Here is an 18,695-nt window from a genome sequence, read left to right on the forward strand (position 1 = left end):
CTGTTACATTACGGCATGGACGATTTTCCGAGACCGTCATGAGTGAAGCCGTAAACGGGCTGAAACGATAATTTGGTGCTAGATAGTCGTAAACCATTTACACTTTAATAAAGTATATAAAAACATGAGGGTGCCTGGCTCTACACGCACTCATAGAACAGCAAAAAAAAATGGTTGTGCCATAACATTTAGCCCGACATCGTGCATTTTACGGTATGTATGACAGATTTTCTTTTGCAAATTACGGGCTTTAAGGCCCAGTATTTTAAGAAAAGGAAAGATAGAACACAGCTCTCTATCAAAAAACGGTCTATCAAATAAAAAATTTTGAAACAGAAAGGGTCCGCGACTGCATGATTTTGTGCCGTCAGCGGAAGTACATTACCTAATCGTGTTTTGAAGATCATCTGCATTTTCTGCGTCATATAGTGTGCATGGACCCCTTTGAGCCTTGTTTACCTTGATCACGTAAATACAAAATTGATGATGACCTGTAAGTATCTATGCTACATGATAAATTAGTTCGCCATACACAAAAGTCGGCCACACCACTTTTGGAAATCGAGGATAAGAAAACGCAGCACGCTTTCGGTTCGTTTCCATCTGGAATTCATTAGTCTGTAGTTCTTCAAGAGTGTCCTAAGGTTTCATCTATTTCTCACTCTTCATCCGTCCCTTCGTCTACCAATAGATCTCAAAATAACATTTTGGCAAAAACCAACTATGACCATCCTCAAAGTTGTCGCCGTTTTCCAGTCACATGTTTGTTCTGTACCCTATTAACGCATTCCGTGTTCAGAATGATCATATTTTACTTTCTTTTTAGTTTTCACGGGTTTCTAGTGTACACCCAAGTTCACTACTCCGTACGTTTTCTGACTTGTGAAATATGTGGCTTCAGTATTCGCATCGGCATATAAGTAATTTTTTTCCCCCACTCCGCTGCAACTACAAACGCTTTGTTTGCCTCTGTCTCTAACTTTAGCGTGCACCGGTAACGGCATTGAAAGATTATCAACGTACGCAATCCTACTTACTCAATTTGGCGTTTCCAGTAATGCCGGAACCCCATCATGTGCCAGATTATAGCAACGCCGTTGATTGTCAAGTAGACTCGTTAGAAGAAAATGGAATAAAATGCTGAATTGAGTACGGAAACAGAAAAAGTATATGCAAAGCAGAAAAAAAATCACTTTGAAGGGAAAAATTGTAAATATGCAGTTCCAAACGCAGCCCGATCTCTTCACTAACTAGACGGAACTACTTTTTTTTTCATTCCAGGTACTTCATTAGCGGGTAAGGAACAGACGATAGATTTAACGAAAAAATATGTATATATAAAAAAAAACAAAGTATTTTGCCGACTGAAGCATAGAAATGCTAAAATGATTCTACTTAACGAAACAATCCTCATATGAATAAGATAACTAAGGCACTTATAACGTAAATCAAAGAACTTCACAGACTCAGAAGTCATGTTGAGCAAAGAGTGAATATTAAAATAATAAAGAAATACGAATAACATAGAAGGAGCGGAGGAGTAAAAAGATCCGCAAGATCCAAGGATTACTATTGTCGAAAACGTGGATAAGGATACCAATCGGGGATTTTTAAAGATACACACTAGTTGAAAAAAATGAATCAAGTATGGTAAATAAGTGGAATATTTAGTCCCTCTCCAAAATTAAATGATAAATCGAAAGTAAAAATAAATAATCTGCAGAACCTAGAAAGATTAGCTACTTTCAAAATCGATAGACAAGATAAGTCGTATACACAAGCGCTAACAGCGATCAATACAAACGCACCTTATCAGATCATGGGGTTGAAATGGCAAAAATTGTGTCTTATGATGCTAAAAATGCTAAAAAATTAGTATCTCAAATGCAACCGCGACAAACCTACCCATTATTCGCCTCTGATGATTAAAAGCTTCGACAAACTTACATCGGTGTAGGATATAGTCATTGTGCTAAATGTAAATGTTCTACCTAATTCGAAGAACAAAAAGAACAAATGATGCATTTGAACTGCAATAATCGCGACTAACCGCACTAAAACGGAGAATTCAGATAAAAAAAGGTTATAACTAGGTTGCATTATGTGTGGATGTGCAGCTTAAAAGACCATCTAATATTATAAAAGACCATCTAATTTTTCCTACTTTTTAAAAGTACGATCACCGAGTGGTAAACTGCTAGGAGCCAAAAGAGATGCGCCTTTATGTTAAAATACGGTGAAAGGGGCATAAACACAAGAATAAAATTCAAATAGGCAAGAGAAAAGCAGAAAAAATCACCTGACAAATACCGGTAAATTTTGGCGAGTGTAACTGTATTCAAAAGGTGCATTGAATTGAGGAAAGAAATACCCAGAAGAAAGCCTCCGAGGCAGCGCGCGTATCATAGTACACTCAGAGCGCAGAAATGAGAAGATAACAGTACGGTAAAACCAAGTAAATCTGCACACTGGACAAATTCATAGAATAATTCTGGTAAGTCCCTGAAAATTGTGGCGGACATACTTGGAATCCCAATTTGGAAGTTAGACACAGTTTTTGCGGCAAAAGTGATGCTAGTCTTCTCTTTTACAGCAGCAAGCTTCAGTCTTACTGAGGGTTGATTACAGTCTGGCCTCGAGGACATCACAACCAGATATTAAATGGACACTAAAAATAGTTAAAAAATAATCGATTTACAGGTCCTGATTGCACACAACTGGTCAAAGAACCGACAAGATAAAGCATGGCGCTGTTTGCAGAAGTCCTAGACAAACTCAGAACTTTCGGCATCTTCCGAGCGAGTTGGAAACGTATTAATCTAATACTATTCGACAAGCTGGAAAAAACGAACAAACTTCTACCTCCGAGCTGATTTGCCTACTAGTTGCAATAAATAAGAGAGTAAAAAAAACATTGTAAATAGATTGTTCACAGAGAACGATAACAATTATTATCTTATTTCTAAAAATTAATAGGGGTTTATAAAGAGTCGCTCGAAAACAGACGCCAGCAAGACGATCCTCGAAGTGGGTGGGGCAAGAATGGGTAAGGTGAAATAGAAAAGAGGGCTGCGCGCCGTCGTGGCTTTTCACATCAAAATTACTTTTAATGGCATAGAAAGCTATCAACAGTTTTTTGGAGAAAAAGGATATAGAGAGACCTACTTGAGACGAATAAGCATAAAGTGTCTAGGCTAAAGGTGTGTTATACACGAAGGTAACAGTTTGAGTTCATAAAGCAATTAACAGGCTTATCAAAATTCTAAAAAATGCTAAAAACTAAAGATCCGTCTACTCAGGGTATTAGCATGGGTGGCAATCTCAATGGTTTTACACGGGGAGTCGACCTGACAGGACGCTCTTACTAGAGAGAAAAATCTAGCAGTGCCGAAGAAACTCAAATATAGAAAGGAGTAGGAGTGAGTATAGCCCTCAGAACCATCTCTTATGATGCAGTGAGAGTTATAGGTAGGTGCCTTACCCCTTCTTGTGAAAAAAAATCATAGAAATTTGTAAACAGAAGCTCATGAAAATGAACACTCAGGAAGGTGACACTGGAGAAGGGCAAGCAAGATGGCAGATCGAAAATACAAGCACGCTGCGTACTGCAAGAAGATTTATCGAAAACATAAATAAATTACACAAGGAAGCATGAGCAATTGACCTAGATGCTCAGCGGCTGTGAATTCTTTGATGACCACCAGCTCTGAATAAGTAAGCCGCTAGTGAGTTCTGTAATTCCTGTTCGGTGTTGTAGAAATGGTGGAGCACATCTTTTGAGGGCATGCGGCTTTCGAAAATGAGAGAGAGAAGGTTGAAGCGATGCTGGGGGGTTCTGCACAAACTAATGGCTTTCACCAATGCTAGAGTCTAGGGAGAAATAAAACTATGTTTAAACTCGTTAATAGAATTTTTAAGAAAAAGAAGCTTAGAATTCTTATGGTATCTGATGGCGAAAAAATGAGCCATTAGTTTTTCTCCAATTCCTTTCATGGAAATTTGCTGGATTGATGTTTAGCCAGTTGCGGCTTTTCCGGCTCGCGAGTTTGTTTTTCCGTTGTTCAAGCGGTGGATATATCTTTTTCTTTATTAATAAACCAATGATTAAAAGGCAGCGGACTTAGTGGGTAGTAAAAACAACCATTCATAAAATCATGGCCTCGGATGACTGATGCTGAGTCGAGCACTACGCGGCTACAATGTGAAAGAAAGCAAGCATTTCCAAAAAAAAAAAAATTAAAAGACGATGTGATAGCCTGGATGTATCCCTTTTGGTCTCCTCTATCAGCTCCTTCGGCTGACTCGGCCGCATCCTGTGTTCTATAGTCTGCGTTCCCCCAAGTAGACCTTGTACGCCTCGTTTTTATGTAGTGATCGTGTGCTTCCGCTATGCCATCCAGTATAGCGGGCGTCTCAAGCTCCCAAGTGGGACAGTTAAGGATGTTTTTTTTCGAAGGCATTACCCACTGTACGTCGGAGTGAGTGCTTTCTAGTTTCTCTCTGAGGCTTAAAGCAAGTTTCTTCATTCGCCATTTCCTATTTGTTTATCTGTATTGCATGTGCATGAAATGGTGCATGGGGAGTAGACTGAAGACATATATCTGTAAGCACTTCTATAGAGTTCTTAGTCCTCACTCTTTCCTCTTTTATTATAAGCAATGCAAGGTGGTCGACAATCGTGAAGTCTATGAAAGCATATCCTGCTCCCTGTGAGAATGTAGGCACTCGCCCACAGTTTACAACCAGGAGGTCTATTTAAGATAGTCATCCCTGCATCATCCTTCCTCTTGTTGTTGTGCTTCTGCTGCGCTAAATTAAAATCAAATATGTTCAAATAAAATTAAAATTCCTTGTAATGACAAACTCCTTTTGTCGACCATATATTTGTTTGAGTCAGCTAGGTATATGTTAAATTTGTGCGCAAGCTTATGCGTGAAGAAACGGTAGCTGTAAACCATTGTCACGTGGTATATCGCTGTCAAGGCAAACAACCTCAACCTTAATTGATAGCCAACCTCAAGCATGCCAACCTACGGATAGACCCGAGATTTAGCCTTGTAGTTTAGGGTTTTGAGGCTTGCTTCTCGTACCTAAAATTGACGAAGGAGTTTACTGAGAGAATAAAACAGCGAAAAAACTTTTGCCGCGAGCAATAGGTGCAACCAACGCAGTCCCGATTCACTTTACATTTTCATTTTTTCCGTTGAAAAAAGCTGTGCGCGAGGAAGAACTTTGCTTTTAGCAGGTAACACTTTCACACTTCAAGAGAGAATGCCTCAGTCGTGAAATGAGGAGCTAAGTAAATAATAAGTGTTTCTCTCCTCTGTCACAAATATAAGCTCTAATGGGCTGTTTTCTCTAAAGAACTTCTGGTAAAAGGTATTAACTGTACTCGCTAAATAACATTTAAACTTCTACAATATAAGCTACAAGATTCACTTGTGTACAAATTCGCGAGATTCATTCGTATATATTATAGAGCTTACAGAGCAGTACCGTAACCGCTATACATATGGTAATATGACCAATATTGGATAGTGGTCACTCTAAATTAGACTCCAGATTGAAGTTTCATAGAAGCACTTGAACTAAAGCCAGGTGCAATTTTTAGTGTTACAATTTGCAGAAGCGCAGCTCCCTTAATGGCCGGTGTCAGGCTAAACCACAGGAAGCTAACAAGCAAACTCTTAGGGTTTGATCATGCTTAGGAAGGCTAATATCTTGATCGCCAGATAATAGGTGTACGAGCACGTTTGCGGCGATCAATAAACTGCGTATTACACATACGGCTATACCTAAAACAGAGTAGATGCCTACGTTGAGTATTTCAAAGCGGGTTTCCTAAATGCAAACATATTGTTTGAACTGTAGTTATCTAAGCTATAAAAGACTTACTTATAGTTAATACGATACCTGTTGATGCCCGCTGGTTGCTAACGCCTACATGTAGACGTCCGTATCGTCATAGAGTACGGCGGATAGAGCACAGTTCTTATGTACTTGAAGCGATACCGCTATATAAAGATAATTTCCGCAAGAATAAATCACAGCGATAGCAGATTAAAAAGCTGAGCCGTTTCTTTACAACTTATAAAAAATACTCTTAACATGTGCATAGTTCACGAATAATTTATTTACTTGACAGAATAACTTACATTACCCATATTATTTTTATCATCATCGATATTTACATGGTGCTCGTTGTTCGCTGGATATTTTAGTACAGTTCAGGGAAGAGGCAGATCATATGACTATTGAGAGGCGTACCAGCCATGCGCAACCAATTGCCACCAATTGTAGTTTAAAACAGCACAATCCATTCAAGTCGACTGCATACGTGGTCCTACCAAGATAACATGTAGTAGTGTAAAAAAGACATACTAGACACACATTATAACAGAAAGACAAATTACCTTGATATCTGATGAAAGGTAGATTATTAAGTAAAGTGATATGATGCGTTCTTCCCATAATGGCTTTGACAAATAGTGGATAATTGGGCCAAGTGCAATGGTAATTCAAAATTGGAAGACCAAGCTTGTTCTATGAAAAAAAAAAGACCAACTTCTCAAAAAGGATCGCTTAGATAGGGTGAAAAATAGAAGCATTTTTTAGTGGTTTTACAGTAGAAGGTGCTCAAGCTGAGTTACTCGACCATTTAGTAACAAAAAAAAAGGCGGAACCAAGTGCGCTGCGAGACTAGGCCCACTTCATAAATTTATCTGATGGTGTGCCTTAATTACTAGAAAAAGCTATTATTAAATTTAAAACTATTGCTGATACAGCTTCATATATTATTACTTCAATAACTTGTATCCTAATAATAGCGATAGAAGCAAAGCGATACACTGGCCGCATTGACATACAAATCTCTTACATATTCCCAAGCCTACATATATATGCTTAGTTTGTATAAGCAATCATAAATATTCGTGATTAGACCTACGTGACCACGCCCGTATGACTCGCGGTATCATTCAATATTAATATAATTATTATGTTGCTCGCTCCTAATTTTTCGCTATGTGTGTATATATATATATATATAATGTACAAATGAATGATACAATACATAAGTGAGTCCACCCGTTGGCATAGAGCCAGCTCGCGCATATATATAAGATGTAACCGCTTCAGTCCGTCAATTTGCAGCCATCATCATGATAATAATGATAACTGTACTGCTTAATATTTGTGCCCAAAAATATGTGGTTCCGCCAACAAAGACCTTTTTCTGAAAATGTACATACTGCATTCAAGGTCATAGCTTTACTTTCTTGATAAAAATTTATTTTTGACAAAAAAATAACAGAAATTTAAAGCAGCAGATTGGCTCATACTCACATGCGCCTCAAGGATGTCATTAGATCGAATGCCGCTTTATATGGCTCCTTATGGGAATTGTCTTCGGTTAGGTCTATCAGAAAGAAACCCCAATAAAAGTGTGAAGTTTACAACAGCCTCATTTACCATCGTGTAAGTACTTCTCTTTTTGTTTCTTTGAGTAACTCTATTTACATCAATTTTCAAAATGTGTTATGTTGACATTTATAGTGTCATACAAGAATCCTTGAGCAGGGTTCCAAAAAAAGATACGGGGAAAAAGGAGTTGCCGTACGCTGAGTCGACCTCTCAAGCAACATCTTCCATCTGCCGCCCGTCCTACTTTTCTTAATAATGATATCTTTATCTTCGTCCATTCAATTAAGAACACAGAATTTATGTATATCTAATCTTTTTTACGACAGACTATAAAGAGCACAATTCAGCCCGTGTGACTGTGTGTGTGCGCGTAGTTGTACCTCTCGCATTTTTATCTTCGTGTTTTGCAGCTGAGTACTAATAACTTGCATATGTTCTAGATCTAACTGTTGTAGTTGACTACTCTTTATTATTCCTGTTATATGTTGGACTTTATTAAAACGGTAATTGAGATTCGGTTGCTAAAAGTTAGTCTGTGTGATACATGTAACCATACTTAAAGGTACGTAATTGACGTGTTGTGTGCACAGGAAATCCATTAGAATGCTCTGAGAGATACCTTGTGTTGGTTTTTTAATTTGTGGAACATTCGTACTAGCGATGAAAAAGATATACTTCTGATAATGTTTCATAGAGGAAGCATTTTTGTAAATATAGTACATTCTTCACGCTGCTTACGGAGTATTATACTTTTAAATGCACATAGATGTGGTAATCTTTTCAAGCTAGACACGTGATCACAAGAAACCGTACTATAAGAAGCGTCCTATCTTACAAAAACATTTTGGCCTCAATGAAGGACGTCCATTTAGGCCAATCATCTCCTATAGAATGAATCAAGAAAAAGGAATTGTCGTTACGTTTTTTGTATTTATCATTTGAGATCGATGATATTGTTCTCCAACGATACTGTAAATTCTACATTTACTAGACTTTTAATTTTGTTTCGTCGTGGCTTCTAATGGTAGGTTGTAATGGGTCTTACGTTTTACTTTTGTAGTCACCTTTTATGGTAGTTAGTAAACGACAAACACAATTTGACTGAGGTGTATCGTAAAATCAAGAAAATATTCCTCAACGTAATACAACATCAAAAACTCAACCGATAAACACAAGCAAACCAATCGAAATATTGTTTCAGAGTCTCGAAGAGTGAATATGTTCGTTAGTAAGCATGTTATGTTAAGAAGGGCAATAAGTTTGCTTAAAGAGTTGTCTCAAATCGAAATTATTATAGAAAAGGCACAATCATTTTCTATTTTTGATTTTATCACTAGCATTCGCCAGTTGACTCTGAGAGCTTTTCAGAGCTTCAAACCGAGAAAACTCTCGGTCTTTAACGCTCTTACCGAATAACATCTTAATTTAGAGCAACGCTCTTGAACTAAATGCTGTTTTAAGATCGTTGCGGTTCTGAGGCTGAATAAACTGAGAGCGTTGTATAAAAAAACAGGTGATAAAACAAAGCTATCTTTGGTTTTATGGGTATACGCCTGCTGAGGTTCCAGCCAGTAAAATTCAGGTAAGATATACAAGACTGTCGCTGCAACCATGGCGCTTTTCAATAATCATTACATAATAGTTTGAATCTGCAATTTTTTCCAATAATTCAGACAGGAATGACAGTGCACTTTAATGATTTATTGTTATTAGGAAATATGGTATACTCGAGCAACTTAATAGACCAAATGTATATTTACGGATGTGCTCCCAACAGTGTGTGAAGTGGCGTTCCAAATAAAACCAAGAGTTCGCGGTTCAATGCAAGCTCAATTCAGTATGAGACATGGAAGACTACAGTAAGTTATCACATCACCATTTAACTAGAATAAATTAGCATAAAATATCCACCATAGTAGAGAATGAACTATAAAGTGAACGAAGACAATAACATTTAATATGAGATGATTAATAATAATAACATAATTGGAAAAAAAACCGGCAAATTACGTATAAATGTGCAGAAATAGGAATAATGTATGTTGTAGAAGTTTATGTAATTTGTATTGTTTATGTAATTTGTATAGATGATTTTGTGAGCTGCGTATAGCATATCGGGTAAATAAAATTCAGTGTTCTGGACATACGGTCTTTCAAAGACGTAAGTAAGTCGTAACGATCCATAGCTAGAAGAAAACCCCGCTAATGGTTAAAGAACTCAGAGGCTGATCTTAGGAACACTGTCATTATAATTTACGGTCTTTTTGGCTTAAGATTTAAAGCACGACTGCAATATGGCAGAACAGATAAGAATTGCATACATTCTCTGGAAGTCCATTGTCGGCGCTCAATATTATCACATGCACGTATGGGGCCTCAAAACCACGTTGTCAAAAATCAAATCTATTTTACCATTAGGTTATATGCAATGATTCTCAAATATTGTTCCCGATACACGCCGTTTCAAACTCGGTCCTCCAGAATATTGCCCTCTATTCTAGAATTACGTCGTCATCGAATCACGCAGAAATTATTAATGTGTTAAAGCAGTTGTTCGGCGTTGCCACAGAATCTTCAAGGCAGTACAGATATCAAGGTACTGAATTTGATAACATTTCTTGATCTAACCACAATTCCTACGGAGAAATGAACAGAACATCGCTTGTGGATAGAAGGTTCATTACTTTGGTAGGTCCTATCGAGATATTCCATCTCAACTATGTAGCAATCCCTATGTTTAATAATGTAGGTGCGGACAGGGCTATTGAGATTATCATTCAACAGAGGCAATACCCCTTTTGCCTTAACTTACAATGGACTGAAATTTAGAGTTGCTTAAGGAAGCCACATACAGGTTGTGGGACAAATCGTTCTTATGTGAATGGTTAGCAACACTTAGTGCGCTATTATCTTTGCTGCATAACGTAAATTAGGTCAATTTCCTCTAATTTTGCGAACGGTGGAATGCAACTTAGTTAAAAACACATGTCGTAGCTATAGAAAAACATGCTAAATTATGGTAACTATGGAATAACTTAAATATACAGATATTTCACTAGTAAGGGAACATTTGCGTCTCTCTATCCATATGTCCATTTCGTATTTTTTTAGTTTAGCTGCTAGTGAATAGTCAAGTTTGTAGCGCCTTATAAGCTAAAAAATTAAGAAACAGGCAAAGCGATCAAGAAACACAAAGTTAGTTAAAATCGAAATGTGCAACAACTGCTTCATCATCATCGACAGTAATATTAAGCAGCAGGTCTACCGTGTAGTAACACACGTATCAGAGATGTATGTCACAACACGTATACATACGTACATAAATATACGCCGCAAGTATGATGCACATTAATAATAATAATTATATAAACGTCTTTACGATGTACATTAAACATATGGTAAATAGTAGAACGTGTTTGTGCTTGCTGATCTATATTTTTGTGTATGTGTGTAATTGTAAAAGGGTGGGCGATGGGGGCGAGAGAACGATGACTGCGATATCCAGGATTTGGTTCTGAATCATCGGTGCTAATATTGATTACATCGCGCTTTGTGCTTTAGTAACCGTTCTAGACAATAATCAAAACTGTCATTGTTTTTCCCACTTCGGCGGCGTTAATTACAGCATTTACATGCGTCATGGAAAGTTAACGACAGTTTTTTATAATTTTTTATCAGGTCCTAGTAAAATTAATTCTTATAGAGCGAACTTTTGTCCGTTCTATGTAAACACACACACACACACAGACACACACATATCTAAAAGATCAGAGATCAACTTTCAACAGATGAGTCTTTTCTTATACATCTGCGTACTGGGAGGTCTCATATCTCAAGCTGATAAAAACGTCACGCAAAGGACCTTGCCGCTAGCTAATTCTTTCAGTAACTGTTCGCAAGGAGAGCCGTCCCTCTGAGTTATCCTTTTTTATTTATCCATGTCATTCTCTCTTCCGGCAATAATTACCATAAACATCAGCACTATCATTGTGTAATTATATTTTACATTTGCGAGTTAAGGACCGTCACACTCATCTACTCAAAGAAGTGGGATGTGTCATTTATGTTAAAGGGACTATTTATTTTTACCAGACGCGTCGGGATGTTCTTGCCTGCAATTGGTTGAAACTTCAAATACTATGAGGCATATGTTTGAATGCCTTCTGCATTTGCCACTGATACAGCGGAAGCAAGCTTCCACGTCGGTCTTCTGAAGGTTCAGTTGAGGTACCTGCGGCATTTTCTTGCTCCGCATGTACACGGAACTTTGACCTCTTCTTTAGGGAACTTGTAGTCGTACGTCAGCTCCTCGCCAATACGAATCCGCTTCTGAGAGTAGATCACAATGTGCTTTTTGCCGAAGATCTCAATGCACTAATTAAGGTATGAAATAACCATGAAACACCCATGAATAGGTAGCAACAGTTAAGACCCATCCTTTTCTTTATCATCTAATGGTATATGAAAGACGAGCCTACCTGGCAATGTCAGAATGTTTGAAAATTAATGTAACTCCATGTCGATATCTCGGTTTGTTAAACTATAAAAGATTATAAACTGAGCAGCTCAATTTTTTTTAACAATCAGTACTTGCTTTTCCTCTCTGTATCACATAACTAAAGTACAAAAACTTTTTGCTGATTTATCTATCTTACCTTTGAATAACAATTGGGGTCGCAGGAATGGTTAATAAATCTGGCCGCATTTCCGTGCATTGTTGCGTCCACTACTTCATCTTCGTCGATCTTGAACATGTAGCAATCGATGCCGCGAGACTATTGCGTAATGAGACATGAGCAAGCGACCAAAAAAAGCAAAAGTATTTGTATAGACTAACGTTATATATTACCAAGAAAAATTGGAACTGCGTTTATAGATGATGCTTGTTTTTCCAGTTCGGACATTTTTTAGCGCCAATGTGCTTGTTATGAGCGGCACCAAAGCGTTTTGCGGCTTCATAGATTTTTGGCCACTTGCCAACAAAACTCTACAAAATCTTACTTACTTCTAAAGTAGGGTTGTTTTTGTTCCGTCCATCTAAAACATTAATTCTAATTTGTTCAATCAGACAATTCCATACGCCTAAAGTTTCATTTAAATATGAGACAAGTAAGGCGGTGGACCGTACTATGTAGAGGAATACATGATCATGAAACTATCTATCTTGTATACTGGGCAAGGGTTGTCGACTGCTACGACATTTAGACACTAAACCACTAAGGTAAAGCTAAGTTAGCTGTAAGAACAGAAACACCTTACATTATTTCTTATTATGTATTTATAAATGAATTTTCTAAACATATGTAAAAGTACAATCTAAGGTGTACCTTATAGTTGTTCTCTCGTTTATCGGTCAGGATTGCACGAATAAGTTCACCCGAGTACTCAATCACCATCTCACCAGCTTCGATGATGCGTTTGGCAAACACTCCTCGACGGTGGATCTTTGATCTGACAAAAAACGTTTAGCGACATACAAAATAATAGAACAGTGGCTGTGCTAAGGCTGCGTTGTATGAGAACACCGCCTGGTCGACTATATTGTGTATATGCGAACATGGCACTTCCAGAGTTTTCTCTGATATGTTGCGTTCGTTAATACTTGCCTATATAATACGCTACAAGCCTTAAAGTTAACCATAGTATGAGAATTTCATAGGTAGATAAACAAAGTATGCTAAGACCTACAATGGGTATATTTTCTGTAGTTCTTCTAATACAGCACTCGCGAATTTTGATATATCTTGTATAAGCTATGGCGCCTATGGCGTATAGAACTGATGAACAAATATGACATCGAAATTCGCGTCATAAAAACTAAAGTAATAGATAATCTGTGTACTCTGAACTATAAATCGTTAGTTTGAGTTTTAGAAGTAATTCTTAAAATTCAGTATCACCATAATTTGCATACTATAGGTGTACATCATTAACTAATATCTGCAATATAGCATATATATATATTTACGCATTTATTTTTAAATATATCTATCGATTAAAGCTTTTTTCCGAATCTAATTTTTTACATTTTGCTAATAGTAGCATCCCTCGGAAGCGTGTGATAGCCTTTCTGTCGTTCAGTTTTCATGAATCACTATTATCTTTGGATTTTTTGATAATATCCGAATCTCATCCGTGACGCACTTGGAGTATTCTTCGGAGACAATAAGAAGATGTGTAAGGCTATATGTGTATACATGACATAAACAAAACTCACAAATCGGGGATTGCAAGTCGAGCGTCTAATCATTCCGACAGCCAATTTTGCTTATGAGACCGATAAACGAGTACTAACCTATAGACCCCGACAGTGTGTCGAGCCGTTTCCTTGAGGGAGTAGAATTGCATGACCATATGAAGATCCTTGTCAATTCTTCTCTGGCGCATAGACACCTGTTTCAAAGTTGGCGGCGTCATGAAAATAGTGTTTTATTTCCATATAAATAATTCATTCATAATCACAGGCCAAATTCAATACAGATATTTGTGCTTACGAATAGCACTGTATCTAGCCTCACTATCCTGCGGTCAGAGCATTTATATATTATTAATTATTATATAAATTATTCGAAATAACTATAACGCAGCGCTGCAGTTGCAAAAAAGCAGGTTGAAAGTTTCCAATATATCTACCACGAATAGCTATCAACCTATCCTTTCATACCAGCATAGCAAATTGTTGACCATCCTATAATATATATATATATATATATATACGAAAAGCACCAACAAATCCATTTTACTTCATAGATCACTCATTAACACACTTTGTTTCATCATATACGAACTAATCCTAACTTTGTAAAGATGGGAATACCAAATTCGAATTTACCACTTTCACTAGATCCTATGAAGATGGTGCCTTTCGAAAGCTATTATTTTGAATACCTTAGTGTTTTTCAGTTTAGCATGACCTGCGCCATTCAATAAGCTTAAAGCATATATCGGTGTTTTTTTATTTATTACTTTTTTGTCCTCCGCATCAAGTATTTACTATTCCCCTGACATAAAATGCATTGACTAATATTTTTACATTTCGTTTTTTAACTTAGTAGATCACACATTAAATATTTACTACAAATCTGATTTCATCCATTTTGAGTTATTTGAGCAAAGCTGGGTACTTCTTTGGTATAATTAAATAGATTAGAAGAAAGCAACGAAAAATGAACCGTTTTCAAGGAAATTGAAACAGTTTATTTAAAAATGCTAAACTTCAGAAGTAAAGAAAGATAAGAAAATACAAAAAAACACATAACGCCATGTTACATAATAGTAAAAGGAAGCATAAAATGTAGACTTGCAAAACGATTGGCGATAATTAGGTAAAACAGACATACTTGCCTAAGGATACTAAATAAGCCACATAATGATATTGTAGAATATAATTTTGTCCTACGTCCGACCCCCGTGGGCTCTTAAAAGTCATGATTACGAATATTCCTGTTGTTCAAAACATTTGTAAATAAAAGCAGCGATATGCTATAGTAAATATTTGGTACATTAAAAAATAGTACTAAATAGTTATTGAAACATGCTTTTCCTTACCTCCTCGCCGTGATCGTCGTCATCCGAATCATCATCAGAGTCGTGCTCTCCTCGCGGCGGCCGGCGATGTCGCGATGCGAGGAAATCAAACATGTCGTACGCACCTTTGCGCGTATATACCGTTGCACGCGCGCACGACTCCGTTACCTTAACATAATTCCATAAGAACACACAGGACCAGACAAGAGAAATACATTTTAATTGTATGCCAACTTTATAAAATAATTTGGCAATACTACGCATTCAAACCGGGCTAGTTTGATCCGGGAAAGTTTACTGAAATTAGTGAAATTACACAGACTGTACACCAGCAGAACTGCTTGGGAGTATTTAACGAATGATTTAGAATTTTCTTGACACTTAATCTTATTTACCATGTAACAATACAGATCAAATATGAATGTAGATTCGAGACTTGTTAACTGTTTTACGTTCTACACGCGCAACGTAGTAACGCTGTTCATCCGGACGGAAGGAAAAATAAAAATCTAGGACATTAAATTTAACTTTGATTCAGACATATAAAGATGAAGCTCTAAAAAATGCAATTATGGTGGGAATAAACCACACTACAGTTAACCGATTAAAAAAGTTAAAACTTGATTGATTTGATTTTAAATTCACAAAATGTATGGAGTTAGCCAAGATTTATAAGCGTCGCAATTACGTATATCTAAAGAAGATCCAGTCTGATGGGGGCAATTACACTTACGGCGGGGAATTTGGTTTGCGCAACCTCATCGGCGACTAACGCCCTCTTGCGGTGAGATCCTGAACTCGTTGAGCCAAAGGGGAACGCAACGGGCTTACTACGAAACTGTGGTAACGTTGGTGCCGAGCGGCCGCCAGGAAGCGACGCTGTGGTGTCGTCACCTTCGCTCTCGAATGAGTAAACATCTTTTATACCTCTGGAGGCACTGCCACCAGTGCCGATTGCCGACGTTAAGTGGCCGTCTTTACCGTGCTGCGTTGAAGAATTAACAAAGTTGTAAATCCGATCTTTTATTTGATCAAGGAATAGTAATCGATCCTCAAAAAGTATTATGCATGAATAAGCAATTAACTCATCATATGAAGAACAGATTTAAAACTTTTAAGAGTGCGGGTTATTAAGATCACGGGTTGCACACGTAATCAGGTCCGTTATGCAGGAAAACCCAATTTTATATTCATCGGTTGTTCAGAAGGGAGGTTAGTAACCTGTAATAATGAGTTTATTTGACAGGTTTTTATTATAAACCGTACAAAGCATTAGTGGGATAATAGCAGAAATCTAAATGAATACCTTATGGAATTTGCTGTCTTTGTTTTCTTGCCGACTAGGCATTAACAGTGACTTCCGTTTCTTTTTTGTTGTTGGGGCAGTAGTTTCCATTGAAGATGTTGGCATCGATGGTGTTGCTGAGTGCAACGTCGCAGGGCTGTCAATCTGGTGGTCATCGTGGGGATGCTGGTGGTGGTTGGGGCTTTCACCTCGTTCCCGATGAGCGTGACTGCCGGCAGACGAGGCCACAGAGGTCGCCAGCGAGGTCGCCGATGACGACTTACTATCGCCCTAGAAGGCACATGGAACATCAGTTACTTCCGGCCGAATTCGAACACCGGATTTCGTATGCCCCACGGGCCGGCTGGTAAAAACGCCGCCGCTGCGTCGACACAAGGACTTACGTGGTAATTTATAGCCTCACGTGTGAATCGAGACCTTGTTCTGCCAATAAGCTAAGTTTGCATACAACTAAGAACACACGTCCCTCATATTCAACCACTAATTAATATAAATTTGAAAAATGTGTTTTTATACTAGCCAACAAAGTTCGCTGTTTAAGAAAACCATAAGCACTCATCGTGGTAATAATAGTTATCGGTCACAGTCAATAATGGGTACATACTTTGTCGATAACAGTGGCCGGGGTACTCGTCCTACTGCGAGAAGAATATGTGTCCATAAACGGCGCAGGAGTCGGTGTTGTGACACTTGTTGCCATAGAAGATGTCATCGTATACCCAAAAGCGCTAAGTGAAGCGCCTGCTACTGAAGCTGAGGCGGCTTGCTTAAACACGTCATGTTTGCTGTCGTCCTGGCTTTCTTCTTTGATCACAATTACTTCTCGATTTGTGCTGCCACAGCTAGTCCTATCCTTTTGCTTTTCCTGTAGTCGAAAACCGAGACAGGATGAAACAAGATTGTGTGTAGTGAAAATAAGTAACGGCATTCCTGCATTAAACACCCTTATAATGGGAGCATTATCTATCTGTATCATTAGGCACAAAAGCTTTACTTGCTTGTTTAAAGGTAAATATAATATTCAAGGTTACATATCATAGGACTCCACGCGGTACTAATATCCGAAATGGTAAAAGGGATGCGAACCAGCCCATTCAAATTTCGTGTATTTATTAAGCTAGCTACCACTACGTAATCAATTATTACACTCTCGCACAACTGATTTAGCCCTACACAAGCGAATGTGCTGCCACCGGTTGACAGGTGTGCAAACTCTTGTGCACTCCAAATATCTAATATATAATAAATTCGTTGAAAAATCTGCGTTGAATGAAATACGTGTGGGACAATTCCAATATGGATTCATAAGCATTGCTTTCAAACGTATTTGTCTATTTAGGTACGATTTAATATAAAATGGAAACTTATGTATGAAAGCTTCTACGGTATGATTTATCCACATTGCATCCATTCAAATCGTTACTGCTGCAGGGTTTGGCGATAAAGAGAACTTATGCCATCGCATTTGCGACACAAATCAATATATAATTTTATTAGACCTTGGTAAACTTGTGAATACGCAAGTCTAGAGTAAAACGAAAATAAAATCACGGCATACAATTCAGCTATTCTGTAGGTTTTAAATTCAGTTAGTGTCTTCATTCTGGACTGCTTTCTTCTCATTATCGGGATGTAACGCTTCTCCTATTCCGAAGTGCAAAAACGACCCAGGTTAACCGATATCATGGCACGAGGTTGCGAAGAAGAACATCTGCTATGAGGTTCTCTAGTATCAACTTGTAAGCAAAGCAAGCATGTTCCTGGAGAGTGTAGTGCGATGCCAAAGAGCAACGGGAATAGTCGCTACCATGTGCAACAGGCCTTAGTTAGATTAGTCATTCCCCCGTTTCGGTATCGGGACTGATCATCAATCTAACCACAACAAAGGCAATGAAATTCAGGAGAGGTGACAGAGTTCCGGCTTATAACACACTAAGTCTTTTGGGCTGACCGCTGACATATGTTAATCAATTCAGCTACCTAGATTTGCTGATCTCGTATAACGGCCAAGTTTCTTTCGTCATATTACAGAATGATACAGGAAGGCCTTGATAACTTCGTCCTCAGTATTTAGTTTCCGTCAATTGTCCCTATCAACTGCTTTACGGCTTTTCTACTCCAAGGTTGCGCCAATTGCCGTCGACGGGCTGAGCTTTTTCTGGGATGATCTCACAGAGAAAAATCTCGAGCATTTGAACCGAACAGGGCTCCTCAGAACGGCTTTGGTCCCCACGCTGCCCACAAGTTAAATTGCTGAACAGTCTGGGCTAGTAACTAACCGAAGAATGGCTGTAGCATGGTGTATAATACAATCATTGGTAGGTCATAAATGAATAACCCCGTTAGGCCTACAATCCCAGGAACCGTATGATGATATTAGCTTAGGTCAGGTTATTTTAGGATAGGATATAAAGCTTCATATGTTTAATATTCCAAGCTG

At 38.0% G+C, this 18,695-nt stretch overlaps 1 protein-coding gene across 1 annotated transcript in view; it reads right to left on the minus strand.

Moving 5' to 3' along the window:
* Positions 1 to 6,109: 6,109 nt before the first annotated feature.
* LOC111267181 (uncharacterized) overlaps positions 6,110 to 18,695 on the minus strand; it is a 28,149-nt gene continuing 15,563 nt past the window's right edge. The window contains exons 13-20 of the mRNA XM_022845254.2: positions 16,860 to 17,120; positions 16,256 to 16,525; positions 15,683 to 15,934; positions 14,971 to 15,117; positions 13,718 to 13,815; positions 12,750 to 12,873; positions 12,078 to 12,197; positions 6,110 to 11,796 (exon numbers count right to left, since the gene is read on the minus strand). Of these exons, the coding sequence (XP_022700989.1) occupies positions 11,641 to 11,796; positions 12,078 to 12,197; positions 12,750 to 12,873; positions 13,718 to 13,815; positions 14,971 to 15,117; positions 15,683 to 15,934; positions 16,256 to 16,525; positions 16,860 to 17,120 (1,428 nt within the window). The 3' untranslated portion in view covers positions 6,110 to 11,640. The remainder of the gene's footprint in view (positions 11,797 to 12,077; positions 12,198 to 12,749; positions 12,874 to 13,717; positions 13,816 to 14,970; positions 15,118 to 15,682; positions 15,935 to 16,255; positions 16,526 to 16,859; positions 17,121 to 18,695) is intronic.

The sequence above is a fragment of the Varroa jacobsoni genome, unplaced genomic scaffold, assembly GCF_002532875.2.
Source record: "Varroa jacobsoni isolate VJ856 unplaced genomic scaffold, vjacob_1.0 scaffold_1155, whole genome shotgun sequence".
In the NCBI taxonomy this organism is placed as follows: Eukaryota; Metazoa; Arthropoda; class Arachnida; order Mesostigmata; family Varroidae; genus Varroa; species Varroa jacobsoni.